The sequence below is a fragment of the Channa argus genome, chromosome 1 (genome assembly GCF_033026475.1).
Source record: "Channa argus isolate prfri chromosome 1, Channa argus male v1.0, whole genome shotgun sequence".
NCBI lineage: Eukaryota > Metazoa > Chordata > Actinopteri > Anabantiformes > Channidae > Channa > Channa argus.
The window spans coordinates 16,760,545-16,785,349 of record NC_090197.1 but is presented as its reverse complement, the minus strand read 5'-3'; the positions used below and the strand labels follow the sequence as shown (position 1 = coordinate 16,785,349).

Here is a 24,805-nt window from a genome sequence, read left to right as displayed (position 1 = left end):
AGCGGAAGGATCCTACAATGGTGGAACGAGCTACCAAACTCTGCACGCTCAGCTGACTCTCTCCCAATATTTAAAGAACTGCTGAAAACAGAACTCTTCCGCATCTTCCTATGCACTTAAATCTCTTTAAAAAAAATCCTTTCTGCTCTTTCTCTCACTTGCATCTTGTGAACTGTGAACACTTTGCTTTGATGTTTTCTCCTTGACTTAGATTTTTGCTTGCCTTGTACCTCACTTGTAAGTCGCTTTGGATAAAAGCGTCTGCTAAATGACAAAATGTAAATGTAAATTTACTGCCTTTCTGTCTTTAGTTGGTTTTGAGAGTGACGATAATTTGTCCATAGATGACTAACATGCTGCTGTCATTACACTAGGACTGAATGAAATACATTCAATTATATACATACTTGTATTGTAGGGCTTGTCTTTGTGAGAGCATTTTTTTTAGTTCTACTGTGGCATAAGCAGGGTGGTGTTTCTGAATCTGAAATGTTTGTTTAAGCAATTAGCCAGTTAAATGTATGCATGGTTATGGTCATGCTTATCCAAAGGTTTAAATATATTGGTCCCAGTGTTTGATTCCACTTCCCAATCACCACCTGGCTTTTTCCAAAAAAGGGGACCAGAACCATTATTGTCTCTGCATAAAGAGGGGAGAGGCAGTTAGGGGGGGAATGTAGTGACACATTGCTGCACACCCTAAACATCACTTTAAGATGAAGTGTCTCCAAACGTATATAATGCACTTTACAGACCAACTCTATTCCTCATCCTCACAGTTGCTCATATATAAATGTTCTAATACAAAGCAGAGGGGTGGAGTTGGTCATTTGTGTGGAGTTGTGACAAACATCACTTGAGTATGACGTGGTTTTAAAAAGAAAAATGCATCCACATCTCAAGCTAATGATGCAGTGGTTGCCTTAGCAACGGGCCATTGAAAAACGACTGTGGATTATTATGGGGTGACTCACACACACACACACACACACACACACACACACACACACACACACACACACACACACACACACACACACACACACCGGGCCAGTCTCATTATGTATACAATCTTTAAATTATTACATGCTCATGCATAGAAGGCTTGCACAGCACCTTGTGCATTGTATAGTAGCACACTGCAGAAATTCACATGATAACAATTTTGTGCACACACATTTCATCAGTCACTATTCTGTTTTCATGCACACGCGCAGTGTATATATTAAGACTCACGCTTTTCTGCTCAATAGTTTTCTCCCAGGAATTGGTCTGAACCAGTGTTTATGTATTATGGAACAAGATGAAATATGTAAAGAGGCTTCTCTACCAGGAACTAGGATTATCCAGGCTAGGAAGGTACATTATTGATTGCTTCCTTAGTCAATTTTGGGAATATCTATGCTACATTTTCCACTTGATAACTGTGCAGTGGTGGGTTCCATTAGACCTCCTGCAAGCACACAGAAGTGACTTTACCCAGCTCCCCCTGTGTGATTCAGAGTGACTGTGATTTGCCTGTTTTCCATCAAGAGACCTCCAACTGGCTTATCTTAGAAAGACATAGGGTTTCAGGTCAATCTGGCTGTCTGTTCCTCTGTCACAAATCATTCTTTTTCTTGTGCCCTCTCGGGGACATAAGCCAGGGGGAAGCCACTCTGAATTACAGCCTCAATGTTTATGTCTGTGTGTTTGCATGAAATAGGAGTGAGTGTTGGTGTGCATTTCTTTTTTTAATTTAACTTGTTTATTTCAACTGTGTCTTGAATAGCAAGTAGAATATGATTATTATGCAAATGTTTTCCCTTGCATTTTAGTTCACCCCCTGATAGAAAAACTCATCTTTACGTGTAAAATTTGTCCATCAGTTGTTTTCGTGCTTACTAAAGCTGCTGCTGTTAAATCCTGCTTGCTGACTAGCTATGGTGGCCAAACTCTTCTAGAGTACATATACTGCTTGCACCCCAGTGGGAGTGAGTGCTTCTTGATTTCTGAAACTGCTGGAAATCCTGCGTTTTTATTACTTTGAAATGGTACAAAATGAACTGCTGATCTGCGACAAAGTGGAGGTTGTAGGAAGATGTTACTCTGGTGCCTTTTTCTTCGGTGATCAAATGAGTGAAGTGAGGCCACGTCCCAATAAAACACAGTAGAGCTTTGAAAACATTTTAACTTTTCACTTCACTTACCCTCTGTGACCTCATTAGCAGTTAAACTTGAATTCAGGCTTAAAGTGCATCTTCCCTACTGGCACATCCTAATGGTACGTGTATCAACTACTGAAAATTAAATTAGACTACTGCAGGAAAAAGTGATCTCAGAGTTAAAATTAAAATAAATCTGTTTATCTGTTTTAGTTTGTGCATGTTGATGTTAGGAGTTAGGGCTACTTCGTGTATGAAGGGCATAGGTTTTGTGGTTAGCTGTGGTGTTAACTTAGAGCTATAATGCAGCTCTAATGTGGTTTTTATATTAGCACTGATGATAGACCCTCATGATGTGCAGTCAGCCTACCTGCCCTAAAAGGTTTTAGGTTATGATAATATTAAGAAGCAATGTCTCTATAATATGTGTGCTGGTATAAATACAGTACCCTGGTGAAAATGGGTCAATTGACTCATTTCCTCTACATAGGAAATTGTTATTGGTCTTAGTTGCTCAGTAGTTTCTTTTGGAGCTGGAAAGCTATCTGTTGCTTATGAGTTGCCCCAAAGTGCAGTGTACTTCTGTTTTAGACATCTTTTTTTTAGCACTGTCCCTGTTGACCTTTTCTCCTTAGTCATATGTAATATTTTTTGAATTTAGAGGAATCAAATTCAAGCAGACATCATCTAAACTAAAAATAACTAAACCTAGTTCTTGACTAATGTGCCCCAATTTTTTCTGTTTTTCTCCTTCTGTTTTTTCGCATCTTTCGCTGTTGTCTTCCTTTATATTCCATCCTCTTCTTTTCTCTCTCCTGCAGGTTTGGATGAACTTTCCCCATTAGTAGTGACAGAGGTGTGAGGCAGCAAGACCCACACCAAACATCCCCTGGCAGCCATGCCGCCACCGGCAGACATCGTCAAGGTGGCCATTGAGTGGCCGGGGGCATTCCCCAAGCTTATGGAGATAGACCAGGTAGGTGTCCTACGAGGCAAAATAGAAGGCTGACCCACTGCTGCCCATTAAACCCACGGAGAACAGAACTTCGATCACAGAACACAGTTCATATTTTGTGTATGTGACATTGCAACTTAAAAGACCATTAATAAGTAACATTTTGTTTGTGAACACAGTTTTGCACAGTAAGTCTTTGTGTAAATATTTTTGCAGCGTTGCGACATTTAGATCTCATGTTAAGGTCACCTTTGTGTTGAATAGTTCTCCCCATGTTATTCCCTATTGTTTAGTCTCACTGCACAACTCAGTTGTGAAGTTGCTCGAATTTGGTAGGTGTATGTTTCATATACTGTATGTAGTGTCCCCAAAAATTATACTGATTCACCTGAAGGAAGCTCCTTAATTAAAGAGTCATAAGCATCCACACAGGGTTTGGGTATCTCTGTAATTAATGTGTAAAATACCATATATTTGACACATAAAAAAATGTCATGGATCAGTCATGACTGCCTGTGTTGGGTTGCAATAACTGGAACCATGCTTCTCACTCTGACTGTTGCTTTTGTCACTTGGACTGATTAAAAAAGTGACACAGGTAGTATATTGTACAGTACCAGCTGTGTCAAATTGACATGAAGTCTGTAACGGCTGATCTAAACCTTTGGCGGGTTGACTTGTCAATTTCCTCTGTGCAGTCGAACTTTTCCTGCTCAGCCAAAGATTGATTGTGAGGGAGAGGAAACATCACTCTCACAACGCTCAGTGACTGTGAGTTGACTGTGGTTTTGTAGATCCACACGACTAACCGAGTGGTAACAAAGAAATTCCAGTAAAATACTTGACGTGATTGCTGTAATTCGTGATCTAACAGCTTAAATGTAATACGATTTTCAACAATACTAGTGTGACATTGAAATTGATGCCATTTGTATTGTTATTATGGCCTGAAAGCAGATGCGTGACAACAACACATGGCTCAAATATGAATCAGTTAAAGGCCATACTGTATGTACGGGATCATCACGGTTTAACAGTAACATGTTAACAAAATAATTAGCCCAAACAATGACTATCCTGTGTAGGGGGATGACATGATCACTGTCACGTTTTCTAATTGCACACAATGTGTGTAAAGTGTCCTGTTCTTGGGGTGTGTGTCAATGTGTTTGTGTTTGTGTGTGACTCACAGATGGGCTAATGATTGTACAAGCTATGAGTCACCGTGGCAACTGGAGCTACGATTGCCTATCATGAATGGATGAACCACTGAATGAAACATTGAACTATGGAGTACATGTGCTTCTGGGTTTGCCACAAGGTGCTTTAAGCACTTAAGTGTAGATTTAGGGATGTAGTTTTTGAATTTAATGACCCCTTATCAGCAGTGCTCTTGTAGCCTGAATTATAAAATGTCTGTTGCTCCTTTTTGGTCTTTCTTTCGTCTTTACTTCTTTAAGCCACTTCTCCTCCTCCCCTTCCTCCGCTTTTCTCTAATTCTCTTATCTCTCCCTGTCATCTTTCTCTTGTTTCTCCTGTTGCCTCCTCCTTCTTGTCCTTTGCTTTTGCTCTTGTTCGTTCCCCCTCTCACTCCTCCTCCCTGCCTTTTGTTGTAACTGAAATTTGTGCTGTGCCTCCCCCTCTCTTGTCCTCCACAATCAACCCCTCTCCCTCCTCCCCCCGTTGCATCTCCCCTGTACAATAGGCCCTGCAGCAGCATATGGCTCTCTGAGTCATGCAATGGGGAGTGGGCTTCAGTTGCTTGCACTGTCTTGAGGCCCAGAAAGTCTTTGTGCGTCTGTGTGTGTGTTTGTTTGTGTGTGTGTGTGTGTGTGCGTGCTCACATGTGTTTTAGTTTGTTTACAACAGTCCAACTCTGCATAAATGAAACTGTGTGTGGGAGTGTTTGTGTGGCAACACGCATACTTGTTACTATTCATGCGTGTGTGTGTGTGTGTGTGTGTGTGTGTGTGTGTGTGTGTGTGTTAATGTGCTGAAGGCTATGTGTGCATATATTTGTAACCATTTGTATAAAGATGCATTTAATTTGTGTTGGTGTTTGTGTGTGCTCTTCTGCAGTGTTATTTGTTGTCTGTAGTATGTGAGTAGGTGCATCTGCCTCTGTATGGGTGTGTTTTTGCATTTCTATGGTCCTGTGTTTCTCTAGACACACTGTGATTTCTGAATCTCTGCAAATATTCTCCATGCCCCAGAGACATAAAAGTCCAACATTTGTATTGGAACGCTGAGGAATTGGTACAAGTTCAGCATAATAAGCTTTTTATTGTTATTGTTTGTTAGAAATGCAGTAGAGAAATGGGGAGGGTAAGGTGGTGGATTTTTTGGTGGGATGAGACTGTTTGTAGGTGTTGAAGAAGTTTTATTCAAACTGGAAAGCAATGTAAAGGAAAAGGACGTTTTTAATAAGCGTATGCCAAAAAAATAACACCTCAATTTTACAGGGATACAGAATACAGCTGTATGAAACAGTTCAGACAATGAAATGGGATGGAGTAGGTGATAAGTAGATGGTATGGTGCAAATATGGTGCATCAAGCTTCAGGCAAGCATACAGTTAATCTTGACATTACTGTAACATTTGTATTATTAAGTGTCAATCTCAAAAGAAAAGTAAATAAAAAAGAGAAATTGAATAAGATAATTGAATGTTGGAGAAGGCACTAATGTGTGCAGAGGTTGGAGACGAGATATTAATGTAGTCATTTACTGCTACTACATAATATGACTGGGCACAGCTGGAATGACTGGAGCTACATTTATTCCGAGCAAAATTTAAGTTACACAAGTTACAAATAGATAATACTAAAGGTTTATATCATTTGCATATCCACATATCTAAATGTGGTAAAGCTTTAATCATCCACGACAAAAGCTCCAAGCAAAGCACAATTGGCTTAGTGTCTTTTAAGATACTGCAAATTCCTTTGATGATTGAATATAATACTAACTTTAAAAAGTCCTATATTGGCTTTTTAAAACCTAGCAGTACCCTGTTGTAGTGGAGGTAATTTTGCAATGTTTGTGTGTTTACTGTAGTCTCGCAGCATCCTGTACATCCCAGAAAGCCTGAGGATGACAGCAGGGCCAAGCAAGCAGATATGAAATTAATACTGACTGACATGTTGCACACGCACTCCTATATTTGTCACCTCAGTTGTTCACATGCGTTTCACTAGCTATCAATTTTCCTCTCAATTTTTTTTCTTCAGCATACTACTATCATCTACTGTGCCTCTCTCTCTTCCTGTGCGTCACTCATTTTGCTCATTTGTTACGTTTTGTCCTCTGTCCCCATACGTTTGTTCAAAAGCCCACTTTCTTTTTTCCCCCCAAATCTTTATCACTACAACATGTGCTCTTCGTAGCAGCCACAGTGTCACAGTGCTCAAGGTAAACCCTGGAAAAACAGAGTACAGTCACATCATCCACAACTCTCAGTATAGTGTGTGTAGACACTCAATGAATTGCTGTGTGCAACTTAGAGAAAATCACATTGTTAAACCTATACAGGCTATTTAATTTTTTTTGGTACATGCTCAAGCCTGTGTGCTTTGAAAAGATTTAGCTTGGCACAGTAGATAAGCAACTCTAAACCATCCTTATGACACACTATTGGCTCTAAACATTGACTGGTGGTTGAGAGTTTGCTTGAAATGTAATCGGGCCTGATGGATGGAGCAGCACCAGTGGAAGTATTGTTTTCAGATCTAGTTATACTGCAGTTTTTAAATGATTAAGTTTGAAGAATCCCCGAAGGCTGAATTTGGCTTCAAAAATTCACATAAGCCCCTTTCATTAGAAAAGTTTAAAAATAGTTTTAACAATTTTCCATAAATAAGGAGCTTTAGTTAAATACAGTAAAAGGCTGAGCTAGTTTCTTTATTTAAGGAAGCAGTTTCCCATACAGTAAGACTGAGTGAACTGGTCCAACACACATGGTCAGCAGTTGGGCAGTTAGATAAACACACACTCTTGACAAACAGCCTCTCATTGTGCCAGTGTTATAATATAAAATAATTGCAGCCCACTCGGAGCTGAATGTTGTTTTAGGAACTCAAGTTTGGACTATGGACTAAATGAACTTCTATCTTTCCACACAGAAAAAGCCTCTCTCAGCCATCATTAAAGAAGTGTGTGAGGGGTAAGTTTGCATTTACTTTCTCTGTGTGTGTGTGTGTGTGTGTGTGTGTGTGTGTGTGTACACACACAAATAAATTCTGTGGCAATTAATTTTCTCCTGCAAAATCTCCATAATTGAATACTATTAGCTGTATTTTACATAAGGTGTTTCCACTTTTAAAAACTGCAGTGTCTTTTCTCCATCCAATGGCTTTTAGGTGGTCCTTGGGGAACCATGAAAACTTTGCTTTGCAGATTGCTGATGCAACAAATTTCTACATTACAGAAAAGGTTTGGTTATCTGTTATTAACTCCAGGCAGCAGTAGTGAAGGTACAAATGTGCTTCCAGTGCACACTGAGTTCTGTTTTTCCTCTTGGTATCTGTTCACAGAATCGCAATGACATAAAGAACGGCTCGATTCTACGCTTGACCACCTCTCCTGTAAGATGTTTCTTTTTTCAAGTGCTCACAAAAATACTTTCACTACCTAAAACATGTTTTATGCATATAATACCTGGATACATATGTGATTTTTTGCTTTTGCTTTTTCTTCTTCTTCTCCCCCTCCAGTACCAGACAGCAGTCCAGCTTCATGAGCGGATCCAGTCATCCAGCATGGATGCCAAGCTGGAGGCCCTGAAGGACCTGGCCAATGCCTCCCGGGACATCACCTTTGCCCAGGAGTTCATCAACTTGGACGGGATCTCCTTGCTGACTCAAATGGTGGAGAGTGGGACTGAGTAAGTCAATTATCTGTTTATTGCTTTTGCTGTTTTGTAGTTGCTTAGTTTCTGCTGTTTTGTCATTCCTCTGTGTCATGAATGTGATAGAAAACAGAAATAGATTGGATGAGTATCGATTTCGAGTGGCATTGTGTAAGATTTAGCACATACATGTGTGATTTATTTATATTTGACACTGGCCCAGGAGCCTGATTCACTTAAAATGTTCTTTATTGTAATTTTGAAGACAAAACGATGATATGCTTTTATATTTTAAATATTTAACTAGCAGCGATATCATTACATGGGACTATTTTATACAGCAACCATGTTAACTTAGGAGTTAACGTGCTTAACATTACTTGGGTTTTTACGTAATCAGACTTATTCATATTCTACTTACTAAAACATATTCGGCTCACACATCTGTGATCACTGACAATCAAAGAGGTCTTTGGAGCTGCACTGTGCATTCTGACTTCTGAAATTCAAAGCAGCTGACTCGCTAAAATATGTCATACAGCTGGATTTATACTTTTTTGCATCAAGTGTCACAAGTGGCCCAGTGTACTTTTTATACCTTTGGTGTGGAAACTGATACATAATTCAGCATACATGATTTTATGGCACCACTTCAACACTAGATAGATTTGCAGGTAATTTTTGGAGCATTTTTGAGACGTTATGGTGGACACCGTTTGCTACGCTGTAATCCCCTGACCTACCCTGAAGGTGTCATTCAGATGTGATTCTGCTGAAAAGAACTACATTTTATTATGTGTGGACTACATACCCAGGGGCTCCTGTTTTTTTGTTGACCACCGTAGTGCTGTTACATACAACTGAGACTGTGCTCTGCCTTCTGTGTTCAGCACATCCGAAAAAATTACAGTTTGTGTTCACGTTGGGGGTGAAGGGCCCTGGAGACTCTTTAGAGGTTAAAGTAAGAACATTTTTCGCTGAGGTGGAATTTCTCAGCTGTGATGCCGTGTGTGTGTGTGTGTGTGTGTGTGTGTGTGTGTGTGTGTGTGTGTGTGTGTGTGTGTGTGTGTGTGTGTGTGTGTGTGTGTGTGTGTGTGTGTGTGTGTGTGTGTGTGTGTGTGTGTGTGTGTGTGTGTGTGTGTGAGTGAGAGGGAGAGACATACTGTGTTTGCAAGGTGCTGGCCAGCCCGACTGAAAACCCAGAGGAGGGTTACAGTAGGACACACACATTCCCTGCAAATTGGCAGGGAGGGCAGCAGCAGCCAGCTGTGCGGGACACTCTTTTTTTTTTTTCTTCTTGTTTTTCATATATTTTACCCATTGTGAGAAAAAATGGATCAAATAGTTGTGTAATTGCATAAATAGTTTACTCCAAAGACACTCCCGCAGTAAACAAACACTCACACAGGGTCAAACGACCTCTTCCTATGCAAAGTAAAAACACAACCACACACTAATAAGCACTTAATCTGTTTTTTGTGGCTCTTAGAAGAGACCTCTACTAAGTGCATTTGTTTTCATAGTGTTGAATTTCTAAATTTAACAATAACTTCTGAAATTCCTCTTCATTTGTACGTACATGGGTCAAATTCTGGTCAGATATTTAATGTCTCCTCTGCAGGAACCACTTAATGATTCTGCGGCGCCTGTAGCATTACACTGACTTTACTATTTTTACTTAAATGGTTGAAGCCCATTCTCCTCTGCTTTTGCATATAATGTTCTAATTAGCAAATATTTGACCCTTTTTGATCTTACTGGAGCGGGCCGTCACAGCTGCACTGATGTTGACTCCACTCTGCTCCTGGCTCTTTCATTAAGTATGTTTTATGTAAATTACCATCAGATCAGGTATTCAGGACTGAAGAGTTTAAAAATGTGTTTGTTAGAGAGAGAGCGAGCAGTTGGTTCAGCTGCATTTTCATCTCAACAGTAGGAGCTTATGAAACAGACACACAGAGAGGTATCACTATCTGACACGCACACAAACACACACGCTCATTAGTGAGCCTGCCATCCAAGTTGGTGGACTGTAATTATTCAAAAGCTTCAGTGCTAGAGTCTCTCAGGCAGTGCTGTGATCTAGTGCTGTGATCTAATGCTACTGCCAGAGACTGTATTCATTTGGAAATCAGTCGGCCAGCTGCTGCTGCTGTCTCCCCACACAAGCTCCACGAGTTAAGGCAGATGTCTCCCTCTACTGACAAAAACACAGAACAACTCTTTCTTTATGCACTTAACACAGGTTTTTATTTTATTTTTTGTCCTTTCAGCTTATCCCATAAGTTCAGGGTTGCCACAGGGGATCATTAGTCCGCATGTTGATTTGACACTGTTTTTATGCCGGTTGCCCTCCTTGACCCAACCTTAACCAATTTCTACATGGCTTAAGACCTTAATACTGCGCAGCTGGGGATGGGCTGTTGAGGGTTCAATATCTTGCCCAGGGACAGTTCGACATGTGGTCGGGAAGAGGTTGGTGGGCGGCCACTCTACCAACTGAGCCATTGCTGCCCCCTTATGCACAGAAACACAGTAGCTTTTCAAAATGTACAGTGCAACTTCAATCCACTTTATAAGAGGTGCTCTTTAAGAAACCAAAAGGATTTTACCCTAACAACATTTTTTTTTTTTTTTTTTACTTGACCACTAGTGATGAACTTAAGTAATTTTCAAGAATCTTATTAGAGGAGGTATTAGGATGTTGAATATGATGTCACTGTATTTGCTAGGAAGCAAAGTAGTGGATTTTGTTTTGTTTTCTTTCTTTTTTTTTAAAAAAAACACACACATTTGAAGTGTTTAAACTTGATTTCTGTGCATTGTTGCTTTGACCTGAGCTTGCTGTGAGAAAGTAAGGTTTGCACCAAACTGCTTTGATAGTTTCTGCTTGGCGTGCTTTCACTGCTAAGGCTTACTAAGTCATAAATGTTAACATTGAACAAAATATTTTTTTCTTACTCTGAATTCCCTTGTATCTGAATATATATACTAAGAAATGGATTGGACAGGCTAGGGAGTCTGGTCACCACTTTAGTCCAACTTGTGATGTGTGCTTTTCCCTGCTCTGTGCTGGTCAAGACGTAAAGGTTTGGTTGTTTGTTTTCCACCTGTGATGCCAAAGTTTCTCAAATTTTTGCAGGCGCTATCAGAAACTACAGAAGATTATGAAGCCCTGGTAAGCCCCCCTTCTCCCCCATCTCCCCCCGACGGGGTAATGTCATTGGCTCTGTGCTACTCCTAACTTTCTGGCCTGAGTCTGCATGATTAAGACTTTGGCCCCAGTGCCTTATGGGAAATCATATATGGTTAACACAGCAATTTACAGCCTTCCCTTTTAAATCAAATGTCACTCTTTTGCATGTGGTTTTGGGCAACAAATAAAACAATGTCAGTTCTTCTACACAATGATTCTTCTACACAGATTGAAAGAAGACCAAGATTTTTTTTGTAACAACCTACTAAAATAATAAAATGAAGAAAAAAATTAATTGCATTTGTTTTACAATTAAACTTGTGTACACTTACTTGTGTCTGTGCTTCGAGTGCAACTAGAATAAATCTTGGTGTTCTTTCCAAAATAGTGCTGATCAGGTTGAGGGGATATTGTTTGGGCTCACTGTGAGTCACTTCATTAGCTAAAAAATTCACTTTCTCTTCGGCATTGTTAGCTGATAGCCTCTGTCACACTCTGAATATCATCCATCCATCAACAAGCTTTCTTTATCTCCGATTTGCCATTTAGAAACTCTATTCGCACTATTCTCTCAAGTATCAAGTAGATAACCAGAGTATGTCATCTGAATGCCCAGTACTATCTGCAAAAGCCTCTTCTTACTCTAGCTGTGGGTCACTGTCCATTTTATCTTTCACTAATGACTTACCATGCAGCAACACTGACCCATGGTTCTCTCTTGATTCACCATCCATGTAGCAAAATTTGTATTCTGAAGGCGTATATAATGTATATACTGTAGCCTCAGTCTCTTAGGTTAAGATTAACTTTATTGTCTGTCCCATCCAGTGACAGAAATTAATCTTTGATAGGCTCCACAATTTAAAGTTGAGGTTTTTCCTTGCTCACTTTGATAGAAGGTGAACCTCAATCAAATTCAAACAGGTGTTTTGGCTTCCTTACAATTTTTACAAATGTGCTATTAAGTGGTAAAAGCCATCTGGATAACATTGATGAGCTTTTCTCATTAATAGTTTAGTTTGTGATTGCATTTTTTGTTGGTAACTTCCAATTCTTAAACAGTGACTCAGTGCATTACAGATTTGCAGTTCGAGTTTTTAACAGTAGAGGTCATTATATTCATGAGTTATAATACAGTACAATATTGACACTGTGCAGTTTTAAACACCATAAAAAATTTATTTAATGGGATTTTCTGATGAAAACGTTCTTAGATGTAATTATGATTTCTAAACCTCTCAAATTTAGCTCTAACACATCATTCAGCCATAACACAAAATCTCACTGGAAACTTTAATGTTGTTGTGGAGAGGGATCAGCATTGGGAAAATTTAAAACTGACCATCATTAATATGTGTCACAACACACAATGCATTCTGTGTCGCCACAGACTGATCAGAGTGTTCATGCTGACCCTTGTCCAAAACAACATTAAAACCACCGGGTGGGTTTAATGTTGTGGCTGAGGGATGTATGTCTTGGGTGTAACAGCTGTTTAATGTGTTCCCTGCTTTGGCCTACTGTGACTCTTGCAGAGTGATTTATTACTCCTGATATTTGTGTAACTGCATGACTTCACTCAATAATGTAGCTTTCTGGTCCTGATTGAACGCCGTGCTGCGCTGCCCTGCTCCTGCTGGTTTTCTGATGGCCCCTGCTGTTTCTTGAAGGCCAGTCTGTCTGCACTGCATTGCAAATCTTTCCAATTTCTTCCTCTCGCCCTGTCTTTGGTTTTCCTGTCTTCACCAAATGTGGTTGCGACATTGATCTTAGGTTCTTCTGTCCCTTTTCCTTCTTTCCACCACCTCTTTCTCTGTCTCTGCTGAATGCTCATCCCGCATTATGTTCCAAGCCACCTGGGCTTTGCACCTATACCCTGCTCCAAGCCATCTGCGAGAGAGAAGTTTCCTATGGTTGTGTGTATCTGTGTGTATGTGTGCTGTCTTGTAGTTTTGGCGACCTGTTGTCCTTCACTCTGACCGCCTTTGTGGAGCTGATGGACCATGGCATTGTCTCCTGGGACACTTTCTCTGTGGCTTTCATCAAGAAGGTCAGCCAAGAAAATGACACATTAAACTGGGCTAGAAGATAGAACTTCCGCTTTCATACTGTTCGGCTAGAAACGTTTTAAACACTTGGAAGCTTAGTATTTATGGTCATGTTATGTTATAAGAGGTGTAAATATGTAATTGTTTGACATCAAAGTTTCCATAAGACAATAGAGAATTTTGCAATATATTAAGAAAATGATATGTTTATTACCTTCATTTATACCTAATGTAACACTAATCAATCAATAATTCTCTGAATATTTTGCTGAAGTACTACAGCTGATAAATTATTTTGTGTTCTCTGGACATTCCTTCACCTCTCCTGCTCTGTCTTTTTTGCAGATTGCCAGTTATGTGAATAAATCAGCCATGGACACAGCCGTGTTGCAGCGGTCCCTGGCCATTCTGGAGTCCATGGTGCTCAACAGTCAAGATCTGTACCACAAGGTGGCGCAAGAGATCACCATTGGACAGCTTATTCCACATCTCCAAGGGTTAGTGATCACTCAGTAGATTTTATATGTGAGCATTTTTTTTATTATTTTTTTATTTATTTATTTTTTTTGTCCTTTCGGCTTACCCCGTGAGTTCAGTTTCTACCAGGCTTTGACCGGCACTGCACAGCTGGGGGGGGAGGTAATGGGCTCTTAGGGTTTAGTGTCTTGCCAGAGACACTTTGACATATAGCCGGGGCCGGGGATCGAACCACTGACCCTGTGGGTGTGAACATTAATTTAAAAAAAAAAAAAACAAGACTTCGTACATGGTGATAATTGCATCTAAATCTATGCTAATAAAGTCTCTATTGCAAAGTGTAATATTCTTGTTTGGGCTATTTTCTGATTCCAGGAATGATCAAGACATTCAGACCTACACTATTGCCGTTATCAATGCTCTCTTCCTCAAAGCCCCCGAGGAGAAGAGACAGGTGAGGCTGCAGTGAACACACACAGCTGCTCAATATACTCACACATATTCATGAAGCAATGAGTTTAACATGGAAAAATGCAGTTAAAGCAGTTTTTGTACTACCCAATGTGTTTGTGTATTTTGGTGTGTAAGAATTATCTGTGTGTGTGTGTATAACATACATTCAGTGTGTTGCTACATTAAATTTATATTATCATTTAAACACCCTACTTGTGTGTTTTTCCATTCCTCTCTGCAGAGATGACGTTTCTGCTCAACCATCTACTTTCTCCACTCATCTCCCTCTCTGTCTAGCTCTTTTAACCTGTCACGTTTTGCCCTATAGTCACATGATCCTCTGTGTCAGCAGCACGGGGTCGAGCGATGTGCTTTGACATTAATAATGAACAATGCTAACCCACAGCTTTTCTCCCATGCAGCATATAAAGTTGAAGACATGCTTCATGGCACTACACCATACACATTCAAGCAGACTCAGAGGTCACAGTGCTTCTTTTACTGAGGCTAAATTAGCAAGTTGAATGATATGACGAGTCTGCTTCAGTCAAGATTCACGTGATTTGTTGGTAGCAGTTTTGAGGGGTCGTTTACGGTGCTAAGCTATTGTCTTTTCTTGCTCAGGCACAGACATGTGCTGTAATGACAATTTATAGCAGCCCCCCATTTTATTTCTGCAGTTTTATAAAATGCCATTATTGGCTGATTCTTTAATTACAAATGCTTTAGAGATGTGTGTGTGTCTGTGTGCGTGTGTGTGTGTGTGTCTTAAAGATTATATGATAGCGTGCATGTTTTGGTTTTTTTGTGTGTGTGTGTGTCTTAAAGATCAGATGATAGCGTGTGTGTGTGTGCGTGGAGGGGTGATCCACCACTTAAACTATTATTATGATCCCTCGTTCTCTCACCATTATGCTGACTCTGTTGCCTTTCCCCCTCACCAGCAGCACCACTGACAGAAAATGATTTTTTTTTTTTTATGTCCTCTCAAACGCTTATTTTTATTTTTCACCTTCACTCACTCACCCTCTCTGTCTCTTTGTCTCTGACTTTGTTTCCTCACTGCACACGATATGGTAGTTTGATGAGCACATTGTGGACATCTTAAATTGTCCCCTGACAGTAAGTGCACCCTTGATTAGCACACTTTGTAGTTTGCACTGTAGAAGACATTAGTAAGTGCATTTAGTATCCCTTTTCAAGATTAAGTTCTTTGCTGGGATGGCTTTCAAATTTTATTACAGCCTGTCACTGCATACTTTGCAGAGTGCCATGGCAGTTTTTTTTGTTTTTTTTTTACCCACATGCATTTATTATTTTACCATAAAGAACCACCCCCATCCAAAAAAGTAAGTTTTTGTTAATATGTTGTTTCTCGTGTTTTTTTCTTACTTTCTCCTTGTTCTTCCTGAATTCTGTCTCTCTGTTTCTTCCTCGTTTTCTTTCTCCCTCTATAGGAGATGGCCCATATTCTTGCCCAGAAACAGCTGCGCTCCATCATTCTCAGTGTAAGTCGAGCCACATCCTTCTCTTTATGCCTCTGTTGTATCCCTCTGTATTTCTCTCTGTCTCTTTTTCTATTTTTTCGGGTCTGTACCTCTACACCATGATATCAGACAGGAAGCTGACACCTGCTGCATCTGCCCCTGTCTCACCTCTCTAGTTATTATCTACTATAGTAATTTTCTCACACCTGTTCCTTGTCTCTTTTTTTCATCCTGTCCCTTGTGTTAAATTTAATTTCTCCCTCTCCTGTTCCCCATCGGAGTGCTGCTTTCTAATCCTCATCATTCACCCAAATCCTCTTATACTCCTTTGCTATCTTGCCGTTTTCTTGTAAAATCTATGTCTCACCTGACCCCAAAAAATCTCCTCTCTCCTTCCCTTTTCCTTGCACATCTAACACCTCTCACACTTCTCCTTCCCTCCCCTCCAACTCTCTTTTCTATTCCTCCGCTGATTGACCTTCATATCGTGTAGAACGTGATCCGGAGCCCCACAGCCATCAACGATGAAATGGCCCACCAGCTGTATGTGCTGCAGGTGCTCACTTTCAATCTGCTTGAGGACCGCATGATGACCAAGATGGATCCCCAGGACCAGGTGGGGATTGTGACTGTGCAAAGCACATTAAAGAGATGGATAAAGAGGATGATGCTGGAAGGAAAAACATTGCATCTTAATATTACAGTCAAAACGTAGGAAAAGTAGTTTTTCTTTAGAGTGAGTTGTGAAGGCGTGTGGGAAAATGATCTTCAGCTCTTTTCAGCCTGAGTTGGTTGGCTGTGATATGTCTGTTTTGGATCACAATTAATTAGACAATCTGTTATTGCAATGTGTGCCTTTTACCAATAAAACATATTTAACATGTAGCGTCAGAAGAACAACAGAACATCTTTAGTTAAATTAGTTTTCTCATTTTCTATCTTTTAGATATTTCAAATGGGCAACAAGAATTAAATTTTAACACATAAGGATTACATAATACAGAATACTGTATACTCCTATTTCATTTGTATCAGTATGGACTTTATTACAGACATTTCTCGAGTGAGAACTTAAACCACCCATCCATTATCTGTAACTGCTAATCCTATTCAGGGTCGTGGGTAGCTGGAGCCTATCCCAGGTGTTCTTTGATGAGAGGCGGGGTACACCCTGGACAGGTCACCAGTCCATCTCAGAGCCAACACAGAGAGACATACACAGACAGACAAGCATTCACACACCTACAGTTAAATCAGATTCACTAATTAACCTAACATTCACGTTATTGGACTGTGGGAGGAAACCCACGCCAGCACAATGAGAACATGCATACATGCATAAGGCCGGTCAGGGTTTTGAACCAGGGACCTTCTAGGTAGGAGCCTGCAGCACTAACCACTCCACCACTATGCTTTAAACAATCCAATTAATAAATAGATTGTACACTAAAAGAAAGAAATATGATGTGAACAACAAAAGAAAATAAGCCATTTTATATTGCTGTTATTGTCAACGCAACCTATAAAAAGACCAAAACAGATAGGTAAGTTTCTAATACAACTTTGTTGTTGCCGATTTTGATGCATATTGAGCAGAAAAATGGGATTGACTTAAAAACCAAACTATTACAGCCTATATTGTATAAACAACCTCAAATGCCGCAATGTGTCCAAAGTAAGCATTCCCAAGAAAAGCTTTTTTTCAGGAATAAAAAGAGAAGCACAATCATGGAGGGATCCCTCACCAGCACAGCCATGCATGCTACAGCTGCCAGTAGTAAATAATCATTAATCTTTTATTCAACAGCTTGTGGGTAGTTTGGACCTTATCCGGCCAAATTTCAAAAAACAGCTATTGTAGGTTTAGCCAAGGAATAAAAACAGTGGAGAGAAATGGCTGTTGGCCAGTTTGCCTCGGGCATTGCAAGACCCCAGACAGTGGAAATGAGACTGAAAGTATTCCTAAGTTATAAAATGGTGAATGGAAGATACTTTAATATTCTTCTCTGCATGTGCAGGCTCAGAGGGACATAATCTTTGAGCTGCGGAGAATTGCCTTTGATGCAGATTGTGATCCCAACAACAGTGGCAGCATCGAGAAGCGCAAGTCCATGTACACCCGTGACTACAAGAAGCTTGGCTTTATTGTAAGTTGTACTATGTGTTTTCAAGGGCCTCATAAACCCGCTTGTTCTGTGCTTCAAATTACTAGTAAAAATCACACATACGACTTGAGACTGACATGAGAAAGAAAAACAGAGGACTGCTATTAGTTAGACATAATGGTCCTTCACTTCAGAACCTGCAGATCATAGCGGGTGTATATCTATTGTATTAGATATGCCAGGAGATACTGTATGGATTTTTAAAATGTGTTTTCTCACTGCATTGACCATAGTGTTCTTTTGTCCATCTTATTAAACTAAATTTCTTCCTCAGGCTTTTTATTCTTCTATTTCTCACATTCTTCTTAAAATGTTTTTTGTTTACTACTATTACTCTCACTCTCCAAGCTTCTTTAAGCGTGCATGTTTTTGCACTGCGAGTGTGACTGTATGTCTGTGGCTTGGTGGGTTGTGGGTCTAACTATGTCAAAAGAACTTGGCGGCTTGGTGTAAGCCCAGAGCTGTGTCAGAGCGCCACACTCCCTCTGCAGTGTGTGCAGTAAAGATAAGCTCAATTGGACTCCCTTGTCTTCACTAATGTGGACAAAAACCCACCCTAAAATCCTCAGTTTGCCTTCCATGCTAGACAGCTTGCACAGACATACACACAAAAACACACTATAGACACATTTACAATCCTTATTTAGACCATATCTTACTACAGAGATAACTTTTTTTTGCAGGGATTGTCACATATTCTAGAAATATTTTTTACAGGACCATATGGGAGTATATTTTACAGATATGCACATCCCTGAGTGTCTATTCCTGTTTAAAAACCTACACATCTGCTTCCTGTCAGGCTGAACAACAAAACTGATGAGCCAGATCTCAGAGTCCTCATTCCTCTTTCTTCCTCTCCCTTCCTTCATCCTTTTCCTGTCGCTCTTCCCTTCCACATCCTGTTTCACCTTTTGAACTCAAGATGAGCTAAGAAAAATATTTTTGCATGTTTATCCACACTTTTAATCATTAGTTGGCTGGATTTTATACAATATCTGGGACAGATGAAGTATGACAGATTTTGACATACAGTATCTACATTGCTGCATATCTCATACAATATTTAACTGTTATGGGAGATTATAACAAAGTGTAAAGACTAGAGAGGCTGGTTTATTGTTGCAAACAATAAAACAGCAAACAGACTTTATCCTTGATGACAATTCAATGATTGAGGGTTTTTCCTAGGACCTAGAATAGTCTGGACTCATTTTTAGTGAACACTTAGTTTTTGTTTTTTTAATTTCAGTTCTTTGAAAGATGCATTTTGAAGTTGCAACTGTTTTTGAAGCCTTTTTAGAGGTGCAAACATTACAGACTGAGCTCCTAAAACAACTCAAATTGAGCACAGAAGACAAGCAGAAACCTAAATGAAAAGGATGTGCATGTTGTAATTAAACACATTTTTATAAAAATTGTATTTTACACTCAAACATGTGGTTTTACCTGAACATAAAATAATCCAACATTAGGTCATTTATCCTTATTTTATAAGATTATTTTCAATATAAATTACATGTTTTTTTATGTTACCAAGCTGATGTCAATGAAATGTTACCAAACATCACTTACACTCCACTGATAAAGATGCTCAAATTTGACTGTTATTTTCATAACAACAATAGACAATAATCCTTCTTCATAATTGGTTGGTGATGGTTAGTTGGATGATACATAAAGAATAAAGGTTAAGAAATAAATTTTACCCTCCTGCTCCTCTGTCTCTTTCAGAACCATGTGAACCCAGCTGTGGATTTCACTCAGATTCCTCCAGGCATGCTGGCTCTCGATAACATGTTGTACTTTGCTAGACACCACCAGGACGCCTACGTTAGGGTAAGCACACACACACACACACACACACACACACACACACACACACACACAGAAGTTAATATCATGTGGACACACACACATGCATTCAATTGTTTGTAGTTTCTGACTCTTTCCCTAATTTTCTATCAGCTTAAACAGCATTTCAATAGGTGCCTCAGAGACAATAGAAATGATTTGTGTCCTCCTGATAGACTAATGATTTTGCTACCGTTGGATAGTATCCAATGACTTTAGTGATCAGTGTATTTCTGCTAAATCAGGTTGGTCATAGCAGCTTTCCAAAACTCTGTAATTTAATTGTGTATTTGTAGTTGTATTAAATGCACAGATACTGTACATATTACATTTTAATTAAAACACCTCCAAATCTGTGTGTGTGTGAGAGAGAGAGAGAGAGAGAGCCTCTAAACTTGAAAGAAAGAAAAAATACATCTTAGTAGTGCCAACTCAGCCCTTATCATTCCACCAGAGGAAACAGTGAAAAAACATCCTCCAATTTCCCAAATTAAACTGTCACCAGCTAAAATGATTGGGGCCTTAATGGCCTCATTTATGGCTCACTGCCACCATCCAAATAATTAGAGTGAAGTTTTTGCTGTTGAGGTTTGGATTCAAAGTAGTTTGGTGGGTCAGGCAAGGTCAAATAATAAATAATAGTGAACCAAAATGAAAATGTTTTTTTTGGCAAAAATTAGTTTAGTGTTACAAATCCGTGTCAGGCAGTTGCACTGTCAATTATTACAAATATATTTTATATACATTTAGGTGTGTGTGTGTGTGTATGTGTGTGTGTGTGTGTATATATATATATATATATATATATATATATATATATAGAGAGAGAGAGAGAGAGAGAGAGAGAGAGAGAGAGAGAGAGAGAGAGCACCCTGACACAGTTTTTATCCTTTTTGCTTTATATGCCAGCACAGTACGTTTGATATAAAGCAATCAAGAGACACTTAGAGATAACTGCAAGCCTCAGTTTGAGGATTTTTTGGCAGCTAATTTTATTCATAGGGTCCCTTTTTCTTTCAAAAAGATTTGTTATTATTTGTCAGGTTTTATTTTAGGCTGAAAATCTTTAAAAGTTAACACTCATAGACATAACCAAATGTTGGTTTTCTTCTTGGGCAGTGCTCTATCAGACCTTTACTGCAGCTGTCTAAAGCTTGTTTTGCCTTTAACAAGGGAAATAATTACTTAAAAATTACATATTATTTGTGTGGCTTGCTTTATTGCTTGCCTTCTAGATCGTCCTGGAGAACAGCAGTCGAGAAGACAAGCACGAGTGTCCGTTTGGCCGCAGCAGCATCGAGCTGACCAAGATGCTTTGTGAGATTCTGAAAGTGGGCGAGCTTCGTAAGTCTACATCAGCAACCAGATGCACACGCACTTTTCCACACATTCACTTTCAGTGTACTGCAGTGACATAAGTTCTTCCTGATCTCACTTCACTTCGTTTGTTTACCTTCAGGAAGACAGTAGGACACATAGCTGAAGGAGGGATTTACCCACATAGATGCATATAGTTTTGTGTACAAAAATACAAACTCTCAGACCCACATCCTCACAAGTGCAAACATTCCCTCCCTGGTAAGATGAAAGTAGCCATTATGTTCAGTAATTGTGCTGCCGGGAGTTCATTATTTAGTGATGTACTTCGCCCCCATTGAGCCCCTTTTGGCCTAATATACCGCCTTTGGAAGACACACTGCACTAAGAAAGAGATACTGTGCCCACGTCCACTCCAAATTGATGTGCCCTTTACATTTTTCCTTGACTTGTTTAAAAGGGCGTGTTGGTTTCAGTTCCTCTCTAGACTGACCCCTGTTGCTCCCTGTAGGGAGGGAATTTTTAGCTCAGTTTTAAACCAATGTGCCCTTTTCATCAATATGCCCATGTTTGTTTGTTTCCTTTTTTTTTTAAATTCATAGTGGATATCGAGTTCGCTGTATTGCAGGGTTCTTCAATCTTGTCTGCAATTGGTAGGAAGAACATTAGACATTACACCATGGAAGAACGGTGTCCACGGTGTTTTTCTGCCTTTGAAAATCGAAGATACATTCAGATTCTCTCATCTGTTCTTAACATTAAGGATAAAAGTGCCAGGCTAGGTTTCAATACAAGATAAGAAGGTGCAATAATATTTTCCAAGCATATTGTAATTTTCCTGTCTTTTTTTTTTTTTATGTGCTCTTATCTCTGCCAGACTCTGCTCTAATGCAGAATGTCTCCACCTTCCCCTCTCTCCTCATCAAATTCTGTGCCCACACTCGGCAAAGGCAAATAGATTTAGATATTTTATTTTAACAAGCAAGATGCTGTCTCCACTGCTTTATTACAGAGACCAGGAGGGTGGGTACAGGGTTTTAGTCCAGGTGAAGTTAGCAACACAGGTCAAACCTTGATCTTTGTACAGTACATTACATGTGAACCCATAGTGAGCTTTTAGTTTGAATGTATGTGTTCCTGGGATCTGGTGGATCTTTTTTCTTATAAATCCTTGTTTTTCTATGGGTGTCAGTCTACTTTAGTTATTTATTTATTTCCTTCCTTGGGTGCAACATGCCCCAGGGCTGGTTTTCTAGTGTTTCTCATATTTTTTTTTAATACATGCAGTTTGTGCACCACTTCTTATGACCTATATGCTTTTGACCTTCTCTCTTAGTGCTTTCCTGTAGTCTCTCTTGGAAATATCTCTTTGACCTTACTCATATCAAAATGCAGATTAAGCAACAAGACTTGTCCAAAACATGGAAACATCTCTTTGGCTCTCCTAAGCATGTAGTTGCAGGCTTATGCAACAGAGATTAATCCCTAGGATGTATGCCAGGCCATGATTATGAATGAGCTTTTGTTTCTGAGTGACTGAGCTGGGGTAAGTGCAGGATTTCGCCTAGCTTACTTAGACGCTATGAAAAAATTATGCAACCAGACCTACAAATTCTTCCCCAACCTTTTGTGATCCTCTTGGGTTCCATGATAGAAAACTTTTTCCCTATAGCAAAGAGTGTTCTCTATTATTTTTGTCAAGATAAAGATACTATATGGTTATGACCCTGCAGTCCCTTCAGGACTGAATAGTTGAGTTGAATCATAGCGGTGACCTTAACTCATAGATCTGGGCCCTTCTATTCCCCATGGCTCTATAATTCCCTCTTTACTTTACTGCAGTTAGCCCAGGAGACTTAACTTACTATTAATATTTATAGTAACACGTATGTGTGTTTATGCAGCACAGTGGTGGAGTGGTAAGAACTGCCGCCCCACAGCTATAAGGTTTTGGGTTTAAATCTCCGGCCGACCGTGGATTTTCTGTGTGGAGTAAGAATTAGTAATGTGAACCCATAACCTGCAGACTATGGATGTAGTCTAATGCCAGAATAACTGCATGTACATATATATCTGGTTAATTCAATAAACTGGGTCACATACAGACACAGTGAAAAAATGAAATAACAAAAAGAGCCTTGCACAAAATCACTAGGACAGGTAAGGGACGCTAACATTTTGATATACTATGTCCCAAATCCTAATGTTCCCATCTATCTTTGTCACACACCAGTAAATATTTGCACAGAGTCGTGCTCACAGAGCCTTATGTGCATCTTGTCCTTATGGGAGAAAGCAAATATGTCCCAGACTAGTAATGATCTGCACTGCACCTTCTCTTGAAGAGAGTGCAAGTGCATTTTCATACACACCCCATTAGCCCTGCATATATTAACACAATAATGACTCCATGAGTAGGATAAATGTAACATGGTCCAGGCAGGTGATGTAAGTGCTTCATGAGTAACTGCTGATCATTAGAGAGGTGTGTGTGTGTGTGTGTGTGTGTGTGTGTGTGTGTGTGTGTGTGTGTGTGTGTGTGTGTGTGTGTGTGTGTGTGTGTGTGTGTGTGTGTGTGTGTGTGTGTGTGTGTGTGTGTGTGTGAGTGTGAGAGAGAGAGAGAGAGAGAGAATGTGAGTGGAGCAGGAAAGCTAGGAGAGAAAGGAGTCTCTGCTCTCCACTGGCTGTCATCATTGGGTTGACCTTTCAACAGAGAAACAATGAAACACCTGACACTAATGAGGATGTTGCAGGGTGTGTCTGTGTCTCTGTAACGTTTTATCAGTTTTGATACTTTGGTATTTGAGTCAGAGTATTATTAGAAACTGTGGCACTTCACTTTTTCACCAGAAACATGAAAAGTAAAAATGGCTTTTTGAGCCGCTTTAGTGCACTTTTTTTCACACAGTAGGAAAGATGCATTTTCTGTTTGGCATAAAAATTACCATAAAATAATTTTGAGGGGACAGCATGGTGCTAGGATGGCTGGTTGGCTCACTTCTTTAGCCCAGACTGAAATATCTATGCAAACTCACGGTCTTGTGTTGTGTCATTGAAATTTGGCAGCTTTCATTTGAACCTTGAATTGTCTTTCACTAATAAAACTTGATGGAGAGCATGCAAGAAGAAGACGATATATCCACCGAAGGAGCTGTTCGCTCTAAATGTTCTATAATGCAGAGCAAAGCTGTGATGTAAAGCTGCTGGTAGGCTCTCAAAACTTTACTAAAGCAAACCCAAACACAAGCACTCTGTAATTCTCCATTTAAAAAGTCATGGTTGTCTTTTAAACACTGTTTCTGTAAAAGCTATCCAAATCCCTGGTGCAAAAAAAGTTAATTTCAGCTTTTTCTCTGTTCCACATCCCTCTGTGGATAAAGTCAGAAGAAAGAGACAGCGGATTAATGGTGACGGCAGTGACGTTGCAGTGGCTCATTTCCTTTCCTCTGTCTGTGTGAAATGCCAGTACAGCTCTGGCAGGGACCAGGCACTCGCTTCTTGTTTTTTCATGGGAATAAAACACAGAGGGATTCTGGATTTGCCAGAAGCTGTTGAAGTTTCCTTTCTTCTCCTGTCGTCTCTTCAAGCCCTTTTCCTAGCTTAGTTTTTCCCACTCCTTATTTTTTCTGACTGGCTTTTTTTTTCCTGTCTGTGGGTCTTAAGAAAATCTGTCCCTCTCACATTTGTAATCCCTTCTCATGCTTTTATGCTGTGGACCTTTTTCTCAATTCCATCAATTTGACAAAAATCACAACATTACATAAGCAAATAGCCTCTTAAATTTTCAGAAACAACAAAGAAGACAATCAAGACTTTGCCATTACAGGTGTCTTGATGCTGTTTCTAGTCAATTTTATCCTCAT

At 39.7% G+C, this 24,805-nt stretch overlaps 1 protein-coding gene across 7 annotated transcripts in view; it reads left to right on the top strand.

Annotated features, from left to right (window-relative positions):
* elmo1 (engulfment and cell motility 1 (ced-12 homolog, C. elegans)) overlaps positions 1-24,805 on the top strand; it is an 88,297-nt gene that overhangs the window by 27,142 nt on the left and 36,350 nt on the right. For 4 of the 7 annotated variants that reach the window (XM_067502899.1, XM_067502878.1, XM_067502870.1 and 1 more), the window contains exons 2-16: positions 2,966-3,120; positions 7,221-7,261; positions 7,458-7,530; positions 7,632-7,682; positions 7,812-7,981; positions 11,088-11,123; positions 13,092-13,191; positions 13,535-13,686; positions 14,042-14,120; positions 15,200-15,241; positions 15,577-15,627; positions 16,100-16,222; positions 17,625-17,753; positions 19,506-19,610; positions 20,861-20,969. In XM_067502899.1, coding sequence (XP_067359000.1) covers positions 3,043-3,120; positions 7,221-7,261; positions 7,458-7,530; positions 7,632-7,682; positions 7,812-7,981; positions 11,088-11,123; positions 13,092-13,191; positions 13,535-13,686; positions 14,042-14,120; positions 15,200-15,241; positions 15,577-15,627; positions 16,100-16,222; positions 17,625-17,753; positions 19,506-19,610; positions 20,861-20,969 — 1,339 coding nt within the window. In that variant the 5' untranslated portion in view covers positions 2,966-3,042. The remainder of the gene's footprint in view (positions 1-2,965; positions 3,121-7,220; positions 7,262-7,457; positions 7,531-7,631; positions 7,683-7,811; positions 7,982-11,087; positions 11,124-13,091; positions 13,192-13,534; positions 13,687-14,041; positions 14,121-15,199; positions 15,242-15,576; positions 15,628-16,099; positions 16,223-17,624; positions 17,754-19,505; positions 19,611-20,860; positions 20,970-24,805) is intronic. The other 3 variants (XM_067502908.1, XM_067502917.1, XM_067502927.1) reach the window with 3 other exon arrangements.